Below are 19,000 nucleotides of genomic sequence, written 5' to 3' on the forward strand. Positions count from 1 at the left end.
AGCACTTAATCAACAAATATCTAGGTAATCTCAAGTTAGTATGCCACAAGCAACATGTATTTCAGGCATGTAAAAACACAGAGTATTGAAGCAATAATTAGAAATATAGAACAAACCAACAGCATAGTAGGTGTTAATTAAGGTCTCTCCAAAGCATTTTATACTATTAATTATGGCATTCTTTTAGAAAAATTGGAGCACTTTGTAGTCAAGGGACAGGCAAAATATGGTTTGAACCACACCTATGAAAATGAAAACAGATTGTAGGACTGATGTCAGCTTACTTAATCACAAAATTAATACTGTGTCAGATGCAAAAGAAGTGGGTGTAGTACTTATTACAAAATCAGTATTCTAGGTTATATACTATTTCTTATTTACATAAATGACATGCATACCTTAGATAGTGCAGCCAAATATCATACTATTCACAGGTGATACTAGTGTAATATGAGTGGCAAAGCAATTGCTGCATACAACTGCTCATCAAGTCCTCAGGTATGTCCACTTTTGGTTCAGTGCACACTCATTGACATTAAATTTAAATAAAACAAATTACATGCCATATCAGAAAATAAGTCAAAATGTCAGTGTATACATTTGGAGTTGGGTGACAAAGCCACAGACAAAGTAACATTTACAAAACTTCCGGGAATTCAGAAAGATGAAAACTTAAATTTAAATGACTATGCAGTAAAACTTCTACACCGTGTTCTTACTCGATAAGTGACTATGTGGGCCAGTAACATACATTTTTTCCGATATATTTATATTAAGCCAAAACTGAAAAGAACTATCTGTTGCCTCTCAATAGTTTCATCATGTTTACGTATCTAATGGGCAGCTGATATCCTATGTAAAATTTTTACTGAATCACTATTGTGTATAAATGGATTTGCTGGCTGGACGGAGTGGAGGGGGGGGGGGGGGGGGGGTGGGGGGGTGGAAGGAGACAAAAGTCTGGTGCAGAGCAGACTATGAACTTTAATGATCATTCTGTGCAAATGCTTTAATGATCATTCTGTGCAAATGCACTCTTTGTCCAACCTCTTGTGGGAATCAGAGTGAGGCGGCAAGCAATAAGGGTAATGAATGGTCGGAGGACACTACATATATACTGTGCGACAAGTTGGGAATTTGGGTTGGTTGGGAAATGTGCTCAGATAGCTGAGCTGGTCAAGGAAACCACTCATGTAAAGCTGTCAGGCCCAAATTTTCACTTGTCACCATTGAATTTATTTTGATGCCCAGTTGCGGCTAATCTCAGAGTTTAAGTTTCATCAGACTATGAATTCATAAAAACAGAAGCATTATGTATACAAATATTTATTGCTATGCATGGATCACTTTGTGTTATCTTGATGTTTTCTTTTATGTACATATTTTTATGTTCCATTTTACTTGTAATAATTTCAAATAAAATCTCTATATACCTTTGGACAATATCTATACAATATTTGTCTTCAAATGAATAATGAAATTTAAAAAAAGGCTTAAGCTGTTTGCTATGAATCTCTTGTAGGCCTGTTCAGCTGTCACCTGATGCGTGTCTGCTGAGGTTGAGCTGTGTTGTTTCATCAGAAACTATTAGTTGTTGAACTGGACTTTAAAATCATTGGAAGATCATTTATGAAGATTAAGAAGTAGAGCACTGACCTTTGTGGCATGCCACATTATAATCTCTCATTCTGAAGTTAGGTTCATGCCTGTGATGCAGTCTGTTAATGAGATCCTCTGCTTTCTGTTATGAAAGTAAGGCTCCACCCATGCAAGAAATATGTCATAACACTTTAGTTTGCAAGTAGTATTTTGTATTCCACACAATTAAAGCATTTGGAAATGACACAGAATATACTACATTGTATTTTTTCTTGTTTAGCTGTGCTAGCACTTCATTTGAGAAATATTATATTGCATTCTCTGTGGAGAACCCTTTATGAAAGCCAGGCTGGGAGGCCGTTACGAAATTCAGCTCAGTTAAATGTGTCAGTAGATGACTTTCTCAAACAGATTTGAAAGGATTGAAAGAGATACTGATAACTAATTACATGTGGCATACTTAGCTCCAGTTTTATGGATTGATTTTACTACAGTATATTTAAGTTTCACTAATATGAGTGCAAAAACCCTAACCGTACATCCTTGAAGCACAATGTCTCAAGGACCATTTGAAGCTCTCCATACAATTCATCTTGTGGGCTATACTGTTGTCTTTGATGAATGTTTCTGCACGAGGAAAACTAATGCCAGCCGGCTAAAAACACTGCCCCAAGGGATGCAGAGTACCCCAAGTACCTGTCAACTTGCTCGTATTTGGGTGCAACTAGTATAGTCTGCCCATCATATTTTAATACTGCACAGTGCTTGTGCATTGTTGTATCATGTACATAAACCATTTACCAACCCTGCCTGTGGGCACTCAGCTGAGATAGACAGTTACATGGGCTATGGACTGGATGCCTGTGCATGGGTGGTTTGCTCACTCCAGCTCTCAGATGTCCGGAAGACTGTGTACGAGCACTCGATCTGGAACAGCCTGATTTATGCAAAATACATGACAAATTGGTGGGAAGTAGTACAGTATGTAAATATTTAGAATTTCACGTGCTTCAGCTTCAGTGAAAGTGGCTTCCACATCGTTGCTTTAGAAACGCAACTATGGTTTCCCCTGTCTCAGATTTAGTTCTCCAAAATCAAGGATTATATTCATTGATTTCTTGTAAAGCAGTTTTATTGGTTCAAAACAATTAATGGAAAATCTCATATAAAGATGTGAAACAAATACTAACAAAGAGATAGAGGGGCTGGCCAGTACTTACCTCAGCTCAGTACAGCCGATAGATACACAAAAAACAACCGAAAATTTACATTCCTAGCTTACGGAATAAATGTTCCTTCATCAGGGAGGAGAGAGGGGAAAGAAAGGGAAGAAGGGAAAGTGGATTTAGTTACTCACAACCCAGGTTATGAAGCAACAGGGAAAGGAAAACAGGGAGGGGAGCAAGGATGGAGGCATGGTTGTCAGAGGGAAGTCAAAGATATTCTACTGTAAGTACTGTGCCAGCTTCAAACCAAAGAGGATGCATACAGAAGTAAAGAGGTATATAGCATAAAGATATAGGATGAAAAGATGCATGAATGTCTAAAGAGGAAAGGGAAAGAGGAGAAGACTGAAGAGTAAATGGAAGTGAGGTTGTTTAACATAGGTTCAGTCCAGGGGGATGGCGGGATGAAAGGATATGTTGGAGTGCAAGTTGCCATCTCCGCAGTTCAGAGGGACTGGTGCTGGGTGGGAGAAGCCAAATGGCACATATGGTGTAGCAGGTTCCTAGGTCCCTAGAATTATGCTGGAGGGCATGCTCCGCTACTGGGTATTGGACATCTCCTAGGCGGACAGTTCGTCTGTGTCCATTCATGCGCTCAGCCAGTTTAGTTGTTGTCATACCAATTTAAAAGGCTGTGCAGTGAAGGCATGTCAGCTGACAAATGACATGTGTAGTTTCACACATGACCCTGCATGGAATTGTGTATGTTTTACCAGTAGCGGGGCTGGAGTAGGTGGTCGTGGGGGGATGCAAGGGGCAGGTTTTGCAGTGGGGTCGGTTACAAGGGTAGGAACCGCTGGGTAGAGAAGGTAGTCTGGGAATATTGTAGGGTTTAACAAGGATGTTACGGAGGTTAGGGGGGCGACGAAAGGAAACTCTGGGTGGTGTGGAGAGAATTTTGTGAAGGGATGATCTCATTTCAGGGGTGGACTTGAGAAAGTCATTTCCCTTGTACACAAGCAGATCTCCCGAGCAATACATTAATGCCCGTCCAACAACAATGTTCCTACCCTCAGACCACACAGAAGCATCCCTCTTGTCACCCAATATTATCCTGGCCTCGAATACATCAATAAATTACTCTGCCAGGGATATGACTTTCCATTGTTGGGCAAAGAGAGATTTGAAGTAGAGCTGCATATCCACAGCTGGAATCGTGAAAGGAAATGGACAGTATGTATCTGATTCTCTAGCCAAACAGGCAGCCAGTTCATTCCCTTGGATGCCAACATGACTTGGGACCCAGAGAAAAACAATGGAACAGGCAACACGGCCAAGGGCAGAGAGAAGGTCATGGATAGCAGAGACCAAAGGGTAATGAAAGTAGCATCGGTTGATAGGCTGCAGGCTGCTCATTGAGTCTGTACAAAGTAAAACACTGTGGAGGGAGGCCTGAGAAACAAAAAGGAGGCTCTGTGAATGGCTAGAAGCTCTGCTGTGAACACACTATATGATCCCGGCAATAAATACTGTACAAAGCTAGTAGTAAACATAAAAGCGTATCCTGTCTTATCGATTGTCTTAGAACTATCAGTGTAAAAGATGGTGGCACCTTGGAACTCTGCATGGATGCCACATACAAGACACAGGAAAGCCATAAGAGTGACAGAGATCTTAGGTCCCTGGAATACATCGGTCCTAACCCATGGTCTAGGCACCATCAATTCCAGCCATGGGCGGGTGTCAGGAGGAAGAGATCCCTCATTGGCAAAGAGCACAGGGTACATGGGATGGTCAGGGAAATGGCAATTGGTGATTGCATAAGAAACCAGGAGTTGGCTCCATAGTATGTGTGAAGGAAATCCCTGCTTCTGTGGGGACACTATAAACAGGACTAGTGCAAAAGGCACCAATAGCCAGACGCACCCCACGATGGTGAACAGGGTCAACCAGTTTCAAAGTGGAAAGAGCTGCTGAGCCATAAACCTGACTACCACAATCTAGTCTGGACTAGACCATAGCATGGTAAAGATGGAAAAGAGTGGAATGGTCGCACCCCAAGATGTATGGGCCAGGAAGCGGAGAGCATTAAGCTTCCGCATACATGTAGTCTTTAGGTGGCAAAAGTGGTGGCAGCCATGTTAGTGTTATCAAAAATAAGGCCCAAGAAACAGGACTGTGCTACAACTTCAAGGAGCTGTTTGCCTAAATAAAGTTCTGGATTGCGGTGTACTATGGATAGATGACAAAAATGCATAACCCGCATTTTGGAGGGACAAAACTGGAAGCCTTGTCAGGTGGCCCAAGCAGAGGCGCGTTGGATGGTACCTTGGAGGGGGTGCTTAGCAAATGCTACTGAGTGGGAGCTGCACCAGATGCAAAAATCGACGTCCAACGCCAGGGTAACCAGAGGCGCAACAGAGGTCACAAGCCCATTGATGGCAATGAGGAAGAGTGTGACACTTAGCACAGAACCCTGTGGGATACTTCTCCTGAATTTGACGGATGCTGAGTGAAGTGCCAACTCAAACCCAGAAGAACTGGTGAGATAAAAACATGGATAAAAATTGGAAAGGGGACCACGGAAGCCCCAGTCATGGAGGATAAGTAAAATATGATGGCGCCAAGCCATGTCGTATGCCTTATGTGGGCCAAAGAAGACAGCAACAAGGTGATGGTGGTGAGTAAAACCTGTCGGATGGCTGATTTTAATCTAAGTAGATGGTCAGTTAGAGATCGTCCTGCCCGAAGTCACACTGATACAGCGACGAAACGCCCCGAGATTCGAATACCCAACATAATCTGAAGCTAACCATCATTTCAAGCAGTTTACATTTGTCGGGCTAATTGGGCGGTATCTGTCTAGTGATGTTGAATTCTTCCTGGGCTTAAGGATGCGGATAACTATACTGTCTCACCATTTCGATGAAAAAACATACACATATTATAATAATTTATCATTTTAACATATCCTTTTGCGTTTTTTCATATATACTTTACAAAACTCTGATTTTCTTGCCACAGATCAAGGAAGTTAAATAACACAGAATACACACTTCATAACTGCAAATACACAGTTACGAAATATAAACCTACTTCTAATCGATATAAGTGTTACAAGTGGAGATGCTCTCGCAGATGGCCACATCAAAAAGAGTCTCACAATTACAGCTTTCGGCCGTTAAGACCTTCGCCGACAATACACACACACACACACACACACACACACACACACACACACACGACTGCAGTCACATGCAACTCAAACCGTTCTTACATTTTGAAGTAAAACGTTCAAGAACATTTTGACATTTCCCCTTTAATTGTTATCTGCAAAGTTATAAAACTTTATTGGAATCAAATAGGAAACTTACAAGAATAACATTTTTTGACATAGTCTCCTTGCATTTCAATGCACTTGGTCCATCATTGTACAAGCTTCCTGATGCCCTCTTAAAAGAAAGTTCTTGGTTGAGCTACAAGCCAGGAATGCACTGCTTCTTTCACTGCTTCATCCGAGGCAAATTGACGGCTTCTTAATGCCTGTTTGAGTGGACCAAACAAGCGACAGCCAGAAGAGGCAAGATCGGGACAATATGAAGGACGATCCAGTATTTCATATTTCAGTTTCTGGAGCGTTTCAGCTGTGTGGGTTGCAGTATGCAGACGGGCATTGTTGTGCAACAAAACAACACCTTTCCACAGCAATCCTGGGCATTTGCTTAGAATTGCAGGCTTTTGCCCGGCAGTAAGCATCTCACTGTAACATACACTGTTTATTGTGTGCCCCTTCCCCATAATGTTCGAGTACTGGACCTTGTGCGTCCCAAAAACCTGTAAGCATCAGCTTTCCTGCAGACGGTTGGGTCTTTAACTTTTTCTTGCACGGCAAAATTGGATGTTTCCATTCCATACTCTCATAATGACGGATCCAGTAGTGATCCTATCTGAGAAGTTGTCCCCTTCATTACCATAGCGATCCAAATGTTTTGCTGAGGTCCAAGCGCATTTGTTCATGCAACTGTGCGAGTTGTTTTGGGACCCACCTTGCACAAACTTTATGAAACCCAAGTCTGTTGTAAATGATTTCGTAGGGAGAACCATGACTAATTTGCAGATGTACCACTTTGTCAATATTAATCATCTGTCCAAGAGAATCATTTCAGGTGAACGCTCAATGGTTTCTTCATTTGTGGTGTCCGGCTCCTTCATCATGTGTAACACTTGTGTGACCATTGCGGAATTTTTCAATCCATTTGTAGACACTCCATTATGGCAAAAACACTGTTTCCATACTGTACCGAAAGTATTCGATGAATTTCGTCCCCTAATACACCTTCCAACCACCAAAAATGGATCAGTGAACGTTGCTCTTGTTCGGTGCAAATAGACAGCGGAGCAGCGATAACTAAACTAATCTAATACCTTGAAAATTGCAAAGATATAACAACAAATAAACAAAGCATGCGTCATCAACTAAAATGACAGCTATCAAAATAAACAAAAATATAACTAAACTGCAGATGATAATTGACTTACCCTCATATATTACATATGTATTTATATATTAGACTATGTAAATAAAACAGAAAGAAACTTCCACATGGGAAAAATATATTAAAAACAAAGATTCCAAGACTTACCAAGCGGGAAAGCGCCGGCAGACAGGCACATGAACAAAACACACAAACACACACACAGAATTACGAGCTTTCGCAACTGGCAGTTGCTTCGTCAGGAAGGAAGGAAGGAAGGAGAGGGAAAAATGAAAGGATGTGGGTTTTAAGGGAGAGGGAAAGGAGTCATTCCAATCCCGGGAGCAGAAAGACTTCCCTTAGGGGAAAAAAAAGGACAGGTGTACACTCGCGCACACACACACACACACACACACACACACACACACACACATATCCATCTGCACATACACAGACACAAGCTTGTGTCATTTTTTTCCCCTAAGGGAAGTCTTTCCACTCCCGGGATTGGAATGACTCCTTACCCTCTCCCTTAAAACCCACATCCTTTCATTTTTCCCTCTCCTTCCTTCCTTCCTGACGAAGCAACTGCCAGTTGCGAAAGCTCGTAATTCTGTGTGTGTGTTTTGTTCATGTGCCTGTCTGCCGGCGCTTTCCCGCTTGGTAAGTCTTGGAATCTTTGTTTTTAATATATATATTAGACTACATATATTTAAAAAATATACAGCCAATGCCTGTCCTAATGTTTATTAGAGCATCAAGTAAAAATCTGAAATAAATTGCTGACAAACGTTCAGAGATTTTTGTGAACATTTCTCCTTGATTCATATTAGATGTATATTTATTTACCACATATATTTAAAAAACATGTTGCCTAGGGCCACCTGCAACTTTATACGAGTATCATGTAAAAGCAGAAACTTTATTGCCCAAGAACTAAGAAATACGTAACATATGTCCATGCAAAAGTGTATAAAAGTATCATGTATAATTTTGAAATAAATTGGTTAAGAACTTTTCGCCATATTTTCCAACTACATTTTCTCCTTAAGTATTACATACATAGGGTGAAGCAAAAGTCGCGCACTTTGGCTTTGCTGCGCGAGTCCTCACATGCCAGCAATAAAAAAAATGTCTGTCACAAAACTTTGTCCCCAGCAAGTACATCCGGCAGAAAAAGGACATTAAAGATTGGCAATCTGGAAACACTGTAATCACATGTATGGTAAGTACCTCGGTCAGCACATATTGTGCTGTACCGTTGGTGCAGTGGATAGTTTTAGGTTAGTGTTCAGGAGGTCGATTGTTCGATCCGGGGTTGAGGCACATTTTTTTTATTTGGTAAATGTAGCCCAGGAGGTGCAGCATCTGACATCTTAATAGTCAACAGAGACTGCAGCAGTCCTCTAGAAAACATTTGCATTTACATACTACAATCGTAGAAATGGAAGACTGGCTAGTTTTCAAAGAAGCTCTTTCCACATCATGCGCATGAATTTATTGACACCACTTCATCTACTAGGTGCGAAACCTGTTTTCTTTGTACCCTCCTCCAATGGTCCTACAAATTAGTAACAACTGTTATTCTTGTCTCGTTCGAGTCCATTACATTTTGTTAGGGCCATACGTTACCAGTAGGACTAGCAACATGCTTTGCAAATGATGTCCAAACTTAGGTTACTATTTGTGTGTGTTATCACCATGGTCGCACTAATTATGCCTTTCAACACTGAGTCTGGTAACCTCCTGCTGTTTAGCATGTATCTCAATTTATTATTATTATTATTTCTACTACTACTGCTACTACTACTCCTACTATTATTCTATCAATGGGACTGTGGAAACATGACGTCTAACAGCGGCATTTCACAATTAGCAGTGTCGGGACAAATCATGAAAAACAATATCTGTCAGAGGGGTAATGCGTGTTAGGTGTAACAGTGCACAGGACTGATGGCGTGTTTATACTGTATGTGCTGTCCACCAGAAAGGGACTAGTTGTGAGTGGAGTAACGCGCCCGTGACAGAGTCCAATGTACATGGGTACACATATCGAATTTTCTCATTGTAAACATTTAAACCAGTGTGGCAGACATATGGCATGCAGAAACGATGAATATGTGGATATGCTTCTAGTTCTTGTTGCATTTGAAAACTGGGTTGGCATTGCTGTTCATGAATATGCTGTTAGATATCCTCGGTGATGCCCTTCAGGTAAAAATGTGTTTCCTCATCTGGAGCTGCACCTTCAGGAGTCAGGTTAACTCCTTCCACCATCGCGTGACAGAGGTCATCCACGGACTTGCCGTACTCCAGCTACCGAGGAAGCTATTTTGGAGGTCATACACCAAGAACCTCAGCGAAGTACTCGTAGCTTACCAAGGCAGCTGCGTGTCTTGCAAAGAACAGTCGATAACGTGCTGCACGAGCGTGGGCTGCACTCCTATCATTATGCTTTCATGCAACACCTGCATCATACAGATTGCCATCGGTGGATGCAATTCTGTGAATAGTTCCAACAACAATAGGAAGCCTATGATGACTTCGTGAACACTGTAATATGGCCGAATGAAGCAGCATTCACTTGTAAGGGTGTCTTCAATATGCAAAATGCCCACCATTGATGTGAGGATAACCTGCACGTCACCTGCAATCGTGGATATCAAGTTCGGTTTGGTATCAATGTTTGGGCCAGAATATTGGGTGTCAGATGTTTGGGCCATAGAGGTTGCCTGCATGAAGATATCATGCATTCCTCTCAAACTATATGCCTGATGTGCTGTAAGATGTTCTATTACATGTTCGGCAGAGGATATGGTTCCAACATGATGGTGCACCTCCACACTCTGGAATTAATGTGCGACAATATTTGGACAGAATATTTCAAGGGCAACGGCTCACACGTGGAGGTCCAGTTGAATGACCACGTGTTTACCTGACCTAAATCCCCTGGATATCCACCTGTGGGGACACCTGAAGGAGCAAGTGTACTTTAGTCCGCTGATGAATGTGCAAGAAGTGGTAGTGCGTGTTATGCTGATTTTGTTACTGTGGACACAGCTTTGCTGCGAAGGGTCCAGAGCTGTATGATCCAGTGGGTTGCGCACTTTGAGCATCTGTTGTTCTGAGGACAACATATTCTGTTGTGAAGATCATGTAGTCATTAATATAGACATTATTATTGTCACTGTTTGCTAATGTGCAACATCTGAGCGCTCATATTAAATGTATATAAATGAAAAGTAGATGTGTTATTGTATTGTGCTCTCAACTTTAGTATTTCGAAATTGATATTGTTTTTGTAGTTATTCTGTCCTATGACAGGTCTTTGTTTCAATTGTCTATTTCTTATTTGTCTAACAATGTATTTGTTATGTTCAGCGTTACAAAATGTTGTAAATCTAGGATACATGTGACCTAAGAAATGGTGCATATTACAGTATGAAATGTCAGAATAAAATTAGCAAGTAAAAAAAAAATGCGCCCCAACCCAGGATCGAACCCTTGACCTCCTACATGCTAACCAAAAACTGTATCCACTGCACCAACTGTACAGCACAGAGGTACTTACCATACATGTGGTTAAAGTGGGTTACAGTGTTGCCAGATTGCCACTCTTTAATGTCCTTTTTTTACCGGATGTACTTGCCAGACAAAATTCTGTGACAGACATTTTTTTTATCGCTGACATGTGAGGAGTAGCGCTGCGAAGCCCAAATACATCAATTTCGCTTCACCCTGTATATTTTACACCTTATATACCAAAAAATATCTAGCCAATGTGTCTGAATGTTTACTAGAGCACTGCAAAAATTTTGAAGTAAATACGCCACGTAGTTTTCAAGATTTTTGGTAACAATGTTAATTAATGACTTGTCTTGGTGCAGTATGCCCGTGCGTGTGTAAGTGTGTGTGTGTGTGTGTGTGTGTGTGTGTGTGTGTGTGTGTGTGTGTGTGTGTAATATTTATTAGAGCACTGTGTAAAAATTTGTAGTAAATCGATCAAGAATTTTTAGGGAATTTTGATAACTTTAACAATGAGTTGTCTTTATATAGAATAAAATACTGTATTTATTTTAAAAAAATATGTGGCCTATGTCTGTCCAAAGGTTTATCAGACTATCATATCGACATTTACTAGAGAACCGTCTAAAAATTTCAAGCAAATCGGTCACAAACTTTTAGAGATTTTTGTTAACATTTTTATAAGTATGACTTGTCTTCGTACAAAAGTGTGTCTCTGTGTGTAAATGAAGCCAATGTCTGTCCTAATGTTTATTAAACAATCGTGTAAAAATCTTAAGTAAATCCGTCAAGAACTTCCCAAAATTTTTGCACAAAACTGTTTCCTATATATATATATATATATATATATATATATATATATATATATATATATATATATATATATATATATATACTGAGATGACAACAGTCATGGGATAACTCCTAATATTGTGTTAGACCACCTTTTGTCCGTTATAGAGCAGAAACTCGACATAGCATAGATTCAATAAGTCGTTGGAAGTCCCCTGCAGAAATATTGAGCTATGCTGCCTGTATAGCCATCCATAATTGCAAAAGTGTTGTTCCTTCAAATGTTTGTAATTAGAACACAATTACTGATTTTATCCTGTAACAAAAGATACTAACTAGTCATAACAGAAATAAATTAGAAAATCAATTACATACATAAAACTAAGCACGAAAATAGATCTGGTGTTATATTCTTTAAAACTGAGGGCCAACCTTTCTCTCTTATGGAAATGCAGATTATACTCACGTATGTTAATGGTAATTAGTTAAAAGAGAACAAATTTAAGGAGGCAGATGGCAAAACAAGAGGAAAAGTAAAAATACCCCAGCTTGCTTTGTCACAGGCTATGTGGAGTCTGCACCACACTCAAACCCTACCAACAGCCTTACTAACTGAAATTAGGATTCATCTGACCAGGCCATGGTTTTCCAATTGTTTAGGGTCCAACTGATATGATCACGAGCCTGAGACGTGCTGCAAGTGGTGTCATGCTGTTAGCAAAGGCACTTGCCTAGGCCATCTGTTGCTATAGCCCACTAACATCAGATTTCACATCACTGTCTTGATGGATACATTCGTTACACGTCCCACACTGATTTCTGCAGTTATTTCATGCAGTGTTGCTTGTCTGTTAGGACACACCTCTACGCAAATGTCACTGCTCTCAGTCATTAAGTGAATACCTTTGGCCAATGCGTCTTCCATGGAGAAAGGTAATGTCTGAAATTTAGTTTTCTCGCCACATTCTTTACATTTTGGATCTCGGAGTATCGAATTCCCTACTGATTTTCATAATGGAATGTCCTATGTATCTAACACCAACTATCCGACTACCATTTCGCATTCAGAGTTTGTTAATTCCTGTTGTGCGGCCATAATCACATTGGACACCTTTTGACAGAAGCTACTACTTAAGAAAAAAGTTGCTGCTTCCCCAGTTATAGTAACTTACTCCTGTTTATCAGAAGTAATTGCAAAAAATATCAGTCATTTGTGCCATTACCTTCATCGACATTATGTCTTTTTTGGTGTCTTGTCTCAGTTTCAGTGTATACCAACAAATTAACATGAGCGGAAATCATTCACAGTGAAGAAATTCTTGATTTCATTACCATAACAAAAGAACAATTATCAGTGAATAATTCTCAAACGTACATGAAACTTAACTTACTAGATTACAAAAATTACTGCAAAAAATAGCAATTAATTGCAAAACTTGCTCTTTGATAATTTTACTTGCCTAGATGTCTTTTTATTGTATAGTCAAAGCTACATACACTTAACAATCATATCCCATAAGTCATATTTATGATCATAATCACGGGCCTGGAAAGATTTAATAATCTTAAGCTAAACTTTTTAATAATTTTTAGAGACTATATATTTCGTACAGCAGTTTCACACTTTATTACACATATATGATACAAATATCTGTTGATCAAACAATCATCACAGTTGTATTTATTACAACAAATGTGCTAAATGTTTAATTACAAACATTCTAAATTACACATTTGAAACATAAATAAGTCACCTGACTTGGTTTTCTCCTAATAAGGAAACACAGAGATGCACAGAACGTCCAACACACATGTAAATATTATAGACACAACATATCAAGTTTCCTCAAGAACAGCCATGTCATCAAAGAGACTGTCATATTCAGCGACAATTTGAATATCATCATCACTATCCACTTTTTGATCATTTTGTTTTTCTTCTTCTTCTTTAATGTCTGGGAGTATCATCTGAGACCTCACCAGGACACAATTAAGTTTCATTTTTTGGTACCCCTGCAATGAAAATAATGTATTATGCCAGATTCATTTAAAATACTAAACATGTCTCATCATATCTTTCATTCACAGCAACTGTACTTCAATCACATGAAGAATCGTACGGTTTAATGGTTAATTTACTGTCCATATAAAAGGGAGTTAGAACGGAAAAATTTTGTGTTTGTATTGGTAGCACTGTCAAAAACAGTATCTTATTATTTCATAGTATAAACATGCGTTGTATGTCAAAATGCTGTTTTGCCAAGGAAAAGTGACGAAAAGATTGGTAAATCTCTCAAAAAGTAAAGTATGACGCCAATACAAAGTGTTTTTAAGAAACATGGGTTTCATGGTAATAGATTTTCGAATAAATGGAAACACTGTGTTCAACATGTGGCATGTGAAGTTACAGACAATGAAATACAGGCAAACTTGTCAGTATCTAGAGAAACATCCACTAGTGCTTCAAAGATTAAAGTAAAACATTCTGATACACAGTTTTCTGAAAATGAAAGTAATGTAAATGTTAGGTTAGGTTACGTTACGTTCTGATAGATTTACTCATCCTAACAAGAGTGTTAGGCAGATGTGTGTGTTGTAAAATATGGAGGGCCAGTAGTTTACATAAATACAGTGAGGTATCAAATGGACTAGCCAGGAAACCTATAATTAATTGTGCCAGTTGTAAATATACTTATTCATTTTGGAATTTTGTTCAGTGTGAAGATACTTATTCCGAGGTAAATGTTAGGTGATTTTATGGATTGAGAGCTATCGGTAAAGGACACACTGCAGCAGAAACAATGTTTGCTGTGATGAATATGCCACGCCCAGCTTGCAGGATTTATTGGAGCTGCTGTGGAATCTGTCGCGTGTGAGTCAATGAAGGGTGCTGCAAAACAAGCTGTTGAAATAATGTGACTGACATACCAGTAGCTTTTGATGGCAATGGCAGAAGCGCAGCTACAGCTCTAAGAATTATGTTGCTACGGTGACCAGTGTGGATACTGGAAAGGTAATAGATTTCCAGATTTTAACCAAACATTGCTATAATTGTAAATCAGGGAATGAAGAAGGGCATATCTGTGACAGAAATTATGAAGGAACAAATGGTGGTATGGAGGCCTCTGCAGCTACTGAAATTTTTAGTCGATCTATGAGGGAAAGGGAAGTGTGTTACACTAAGTTCTTACATGATGGAGACAAAAGCATATAACAGTGTAGTAGTTGCTCAACCTTATTGTGAGAAGATTATCACAAAACTGGAATGTGTTGGTCATGTCCAGAACAAGGTGGGCACCAGGTTGAGGAAGTTGAAACAAAGTTTGAGAGACAAGAAACTTTCTGATGGTAAATCCATAAGAGGCAGGCTGACAGACAAAATGACTGATGAACTACAGCATGGATATCATAAAACCTATTTACAGAGACCTGACCAATCCTGAATTAATGAAGTGTCTGCATGGTCAGACTCAAAATCCCAATGAGTTGTTCAATAATCTTGTACAGACTTCCTTATCAAAAAATTTTTGTTGTTGAAATGAAGACACTAAAGTGGGGGGTCAGTGATGCTGTTATTGCTTTTAATGATGGCAACACTGGTAGGGTGAAGTGCTACAGCATACGGAAATTAATCCTGGAGCAAACTGCATCAGAGAACTTGAACGGATGGACAAAATTCGCATTGATAAAGCAGAAAATGCAGCACAGTTGGCTACTAAGGAGCCCTGAAAGAAGGAAAGAATAAAAAACTTGGAAAAAGATCAGGGGGATGACATAGAGTATGGTGCAGGGTGCTTCTGAGTGTCTAAAAATAAAAAATCAAGCATATACTGAGTTACAGTCTTTTGAAACTTTAGAAGTCATTCCTGAAAATTAACATTTTCTGTTGCATTTTTCCCTAACTCTCAGAAACCACTTCGAGTAAAGTATTCAAATTTTCAGGGAGTAATAACATACATATCCTGAGTCTACTGTACTAAAAGAAGAACATAATGTTATGTATAATTAAAATCATTTAGGATAACATACTGTAATACTGTGCCCTGCCCGTGACGTAATAAGATACTATTTTCCTTTCCTATTGAAATATCAAGAGTTAAAGATGTAATTTAACCACTGAGTCAACGAACTGCGCTGCAAGTCAGCGAATAGGTACGCCTAGGATAATGAGAGTGGCATAGCATTACCATCTGTATTTTGTTCTATATAAGTATGCGTGCTTGTCTTTTCTTTCTCTTCTTTAGTCACGCACCTTTCTGACAGCATCTTACTCTATCAGACTCTTATTTTCTTCAAATGAATTGAAATTGTATTCCTGTTAGGAATTTTTTCATTGTGCCATTGTTACCGCCAATTGCGATTACTGATATGACTTTACTATGAATACTTTTTTCTTTTGCTCCAGAGTCGGGCTAAGATTACTGTTATTTCAACGTATTTGGCCAGAGTACGACAAAAATTCTTTGTTATATTCAAAACTGTGAGATGTCAGATGTCAGATGTCAGTATAAAAAACTTCTTTCATTAAATAATAATTATTTAATTTGGCATTTCTGCTTTAATTTCATAGTAACGATTATCAATCCACACTTTATAAATGTTACAGATTTTGCTTTACTACAATTTTTCTTACGTTGCCAACACAATACCCCTGAAATTAAATTAAACTATTCTGAATTTTCTCACAAGGCGAGAAGACAGTTAGTAATTTCCCTGAGATTATAGAAACCCAAATTAAACGTTTTTCAGTATGCCGCAAGTCTACCGACCTTCACTTCAGACAATAAAAAAGGTAAAAAAGAGTAGAATTAACTAAGGAGTGAAGTTTTTTTATGTAGTTCTAATATCGTGTGCATTTTCAGACAAAAAAATAATTTTCATTATGGAGACTAAGAAAGTGGCGTGTGTGTGTGTGTGTGTGTGTGTGTGTGTGTGTGTGTGTGTGTGTGTGTGTGAAATATTTATGTTCATTTTACTTTCCATTCTGTAGATTTCCATTTAATTATTTATTTATTTATTATCAATTATTATTATTGTAGAACAAAACAAAGTACACAAAATTTTAACTGTGTAATTAAAAATTGTATTTCCAAAATCAGTGGCTGAAATGCAATTATTGTAGTTGTGTAAACTCAGAACATCTAGATTAATGTCCTATAAATGTTTCATGTCAATGGCTACAGCGGTTCCTGAAATACAGGGAAGCCAAGTCACTAAATTTCACACTGTTGGGTTGGGGCATTCCAACTCCCTTTAATAATTTATTTTGAAAAGAGGGGCACATAAGCATGGTCAGCTAAACGTAATTGTTCTAATATTTGTTTTCTGCTGTTGAGAAAGAGCTCTTGATTTCAAACACTAGACTGACACAGAGTATTTAAGATATTTCATACTCCTTTACAGATTCTTGTATACAATCACAGGCAACATAATTTCATGATAGCAATAATTACAAAGACTTGAATTTTCTACTTAATTTATAGTTCCAAAGTTATACTACACAATCAGTTATCAAGTATGCTATAATAATCTAAAATTACAGCTAGAGGCTATGGCCAATTGGCATCACAGCGTGGAAGTGGGGCCATGGGCACGGGAGATGGGGATCCAAGTAATCCAAACATTCTATGGTCTAATGTTACATTCACAAAAATTATTACCTGAAAAGAAAGTATATGTACCTGAAAATAGAGTATAGAATTTCTTTTTCATGAAACCTCATCAGAGGTGGTGAACATGGCCCAAAAAAATCCTCAAATTAGCAAAAAATAGTTTTTCTTAAATAAGTAAAAACTATGACTTTGAGTGAAAAAAATGTAAAACATGAAAGTTGTAGACTTTAAAAAATTCTATGGATTGCTTTTTTGTAACTAACAGTTGCTTTCTTGTGTTTCAATAGACATAAAAAAGTTAAAAATCTGGCTCACTATAACTTGTTAATATCCATGTTCTCAAACTCCCTATTTGCTGTTAAGTAGCACAAGCGCGTGAGCGAGTGAGAGAGTGTGTGTGTGTGTGTGTGTGATATATATATATATGCATGTGCTTCTGATGATTGGCTAGATCTGCTCAGGGGATGGCCATACAATAACAGTTTTTCAGCTTATTTTCTTTGCAAAGTGTTCTGCTTTATCAATTGCAAGTATTAAAAAATGACTTTGAAAACCTTGCACTTTTGTTGGGAATGTTATTATTAACTATACGAAATAAATTTAAAAAAAAAAGAAATTGCTGACAACTAGATATAAAAAAGTCTAGTGAATGGCATTAACATTTTACAGCAATGCCCTTGATGGAGGTTAATGTTGAGTACCTACATCTTCAAGAAAAAATACTAGGATATGTTTCACTGATTTTTAGCATTAATTGAGTAATAAAGTGAAGCATGTAAGTGTGGAATGTGTCAGCTGCAGCAGGCAGTGGTGTGGGGGCAACTAGCACATGCTTACTTAATCTTTCATAACTTGGCTTCTGGACAATTTAGAAAAATCCTTTAGTACTTACTCTTTGGTAGCTTGAACAAGATAAACACGAATGTTACAGTCACTTTTGCCATAGAAGCAAAATAGCCCAAGAAATATTTAATTTTTATTTAATTTACATTTTGACTATTTTTATCATCATTTTAACAATTTTGTATCTGTTTTTTTTTCATGTAATAAATTAAATGTTTTGCTTAATTAATGATACTTATGATATACTTGTTGCTGGTTTCTTTAGCACTTACTTCATTACTTCAGTATTTAATTACTTTTAGTAAAGAAATTAAATAAATGCAACATATCAGGATTAGTTTAAATTTTTTTATTTATTTACACATTTATTGCTTGTTACATCTCCATATTGCTTGGACTTAAGTTTCTGAGGGGTCAATTAGAGGCCTCTCAGCTTCATCTCATGAGCAGGTTTCAGGCACTGCCTGTGTCTGATAAAGATCCCAAGCCTAACGCAATTTCTTACCCTATTTCAGTGGAAGCCTACCAGCCTGCATGATCTAGGTAGTCCCAGAAGGTGAGATTGGGGAGTTCTAAAATTAGGTGCTTAATAGGGCCTCTTAGGGATAGGCTGTCAATAAGGAAAAATCCAGAGTGCACTCTGAGTGCATACAGGGAGGAGACTTCCCAGATGTAGAATAGGTGCTTCTGGATGGCTTGAAGCACACAGAGTGCAGCCAGCCGCAGGTGGTGGCTCTACATCTACACGATTACTCCACAATTCACTCTTAAGTGCTTGGCAGAGGGTTCATCCAACCATTTTCATACTACTTCTCTACCATTCCACTCTTGAATGGTGTGTGGGAAAAAGGGACACCTAAATCTTTCTGTTTGAACTCTGATTTCTCTTATTTTATTATGATGATCATTTCTTCCTACATAGATGGGTGTCAACAAAATATTTACGCATTCGGATGAGAAAGTTGGTGATTGAAATTTCGTAAATAGA

The 19,000-nt window shown here is 38.4% G+C and overlaps 1 protein-coding gene across 1 annotated transcript in view; it reads right to left on the reverse strand.

The window, feature by feature from the left end:
• Positions 1-13,158: 13,158 nt before the first annotated feature.
• The window catches only part of LOC126268158 (WD repeat-containing protein 74), a 116,885-nt gene continuing 111,043 nt past the window's right edge, over positions 13,159-19,000 (reverse strand). Inside the window, exon 7 of the mRNA XM_049973712.1 lies at positions 13,159-13,570. Coding sequence (XP_049829669.1) covers positions 13,394-13,570 — 177 coding nt within the window. The 3' untranslated portion in view covers positions 13,159-13,393. The remainder of the gene's footprint in view (positions 13,571-19,000) is intronic.

The sequence above is a fragment of the Schistocerca gregaria genome, chromosome 1 (assembly GCF_023897955.1).
Source record: "Schistocerca gregaria isolate iqSchGreg1 chromosome 1, iqSchGreg1.2, whole genome shotgun sequence".
Classification (NCBI taxonomy): Eukaryota; Metazoa; Arthropoda; class Insecta; order Orthoptera; family Acrididae; genus Schistocerca; species Schistocerca gregaria.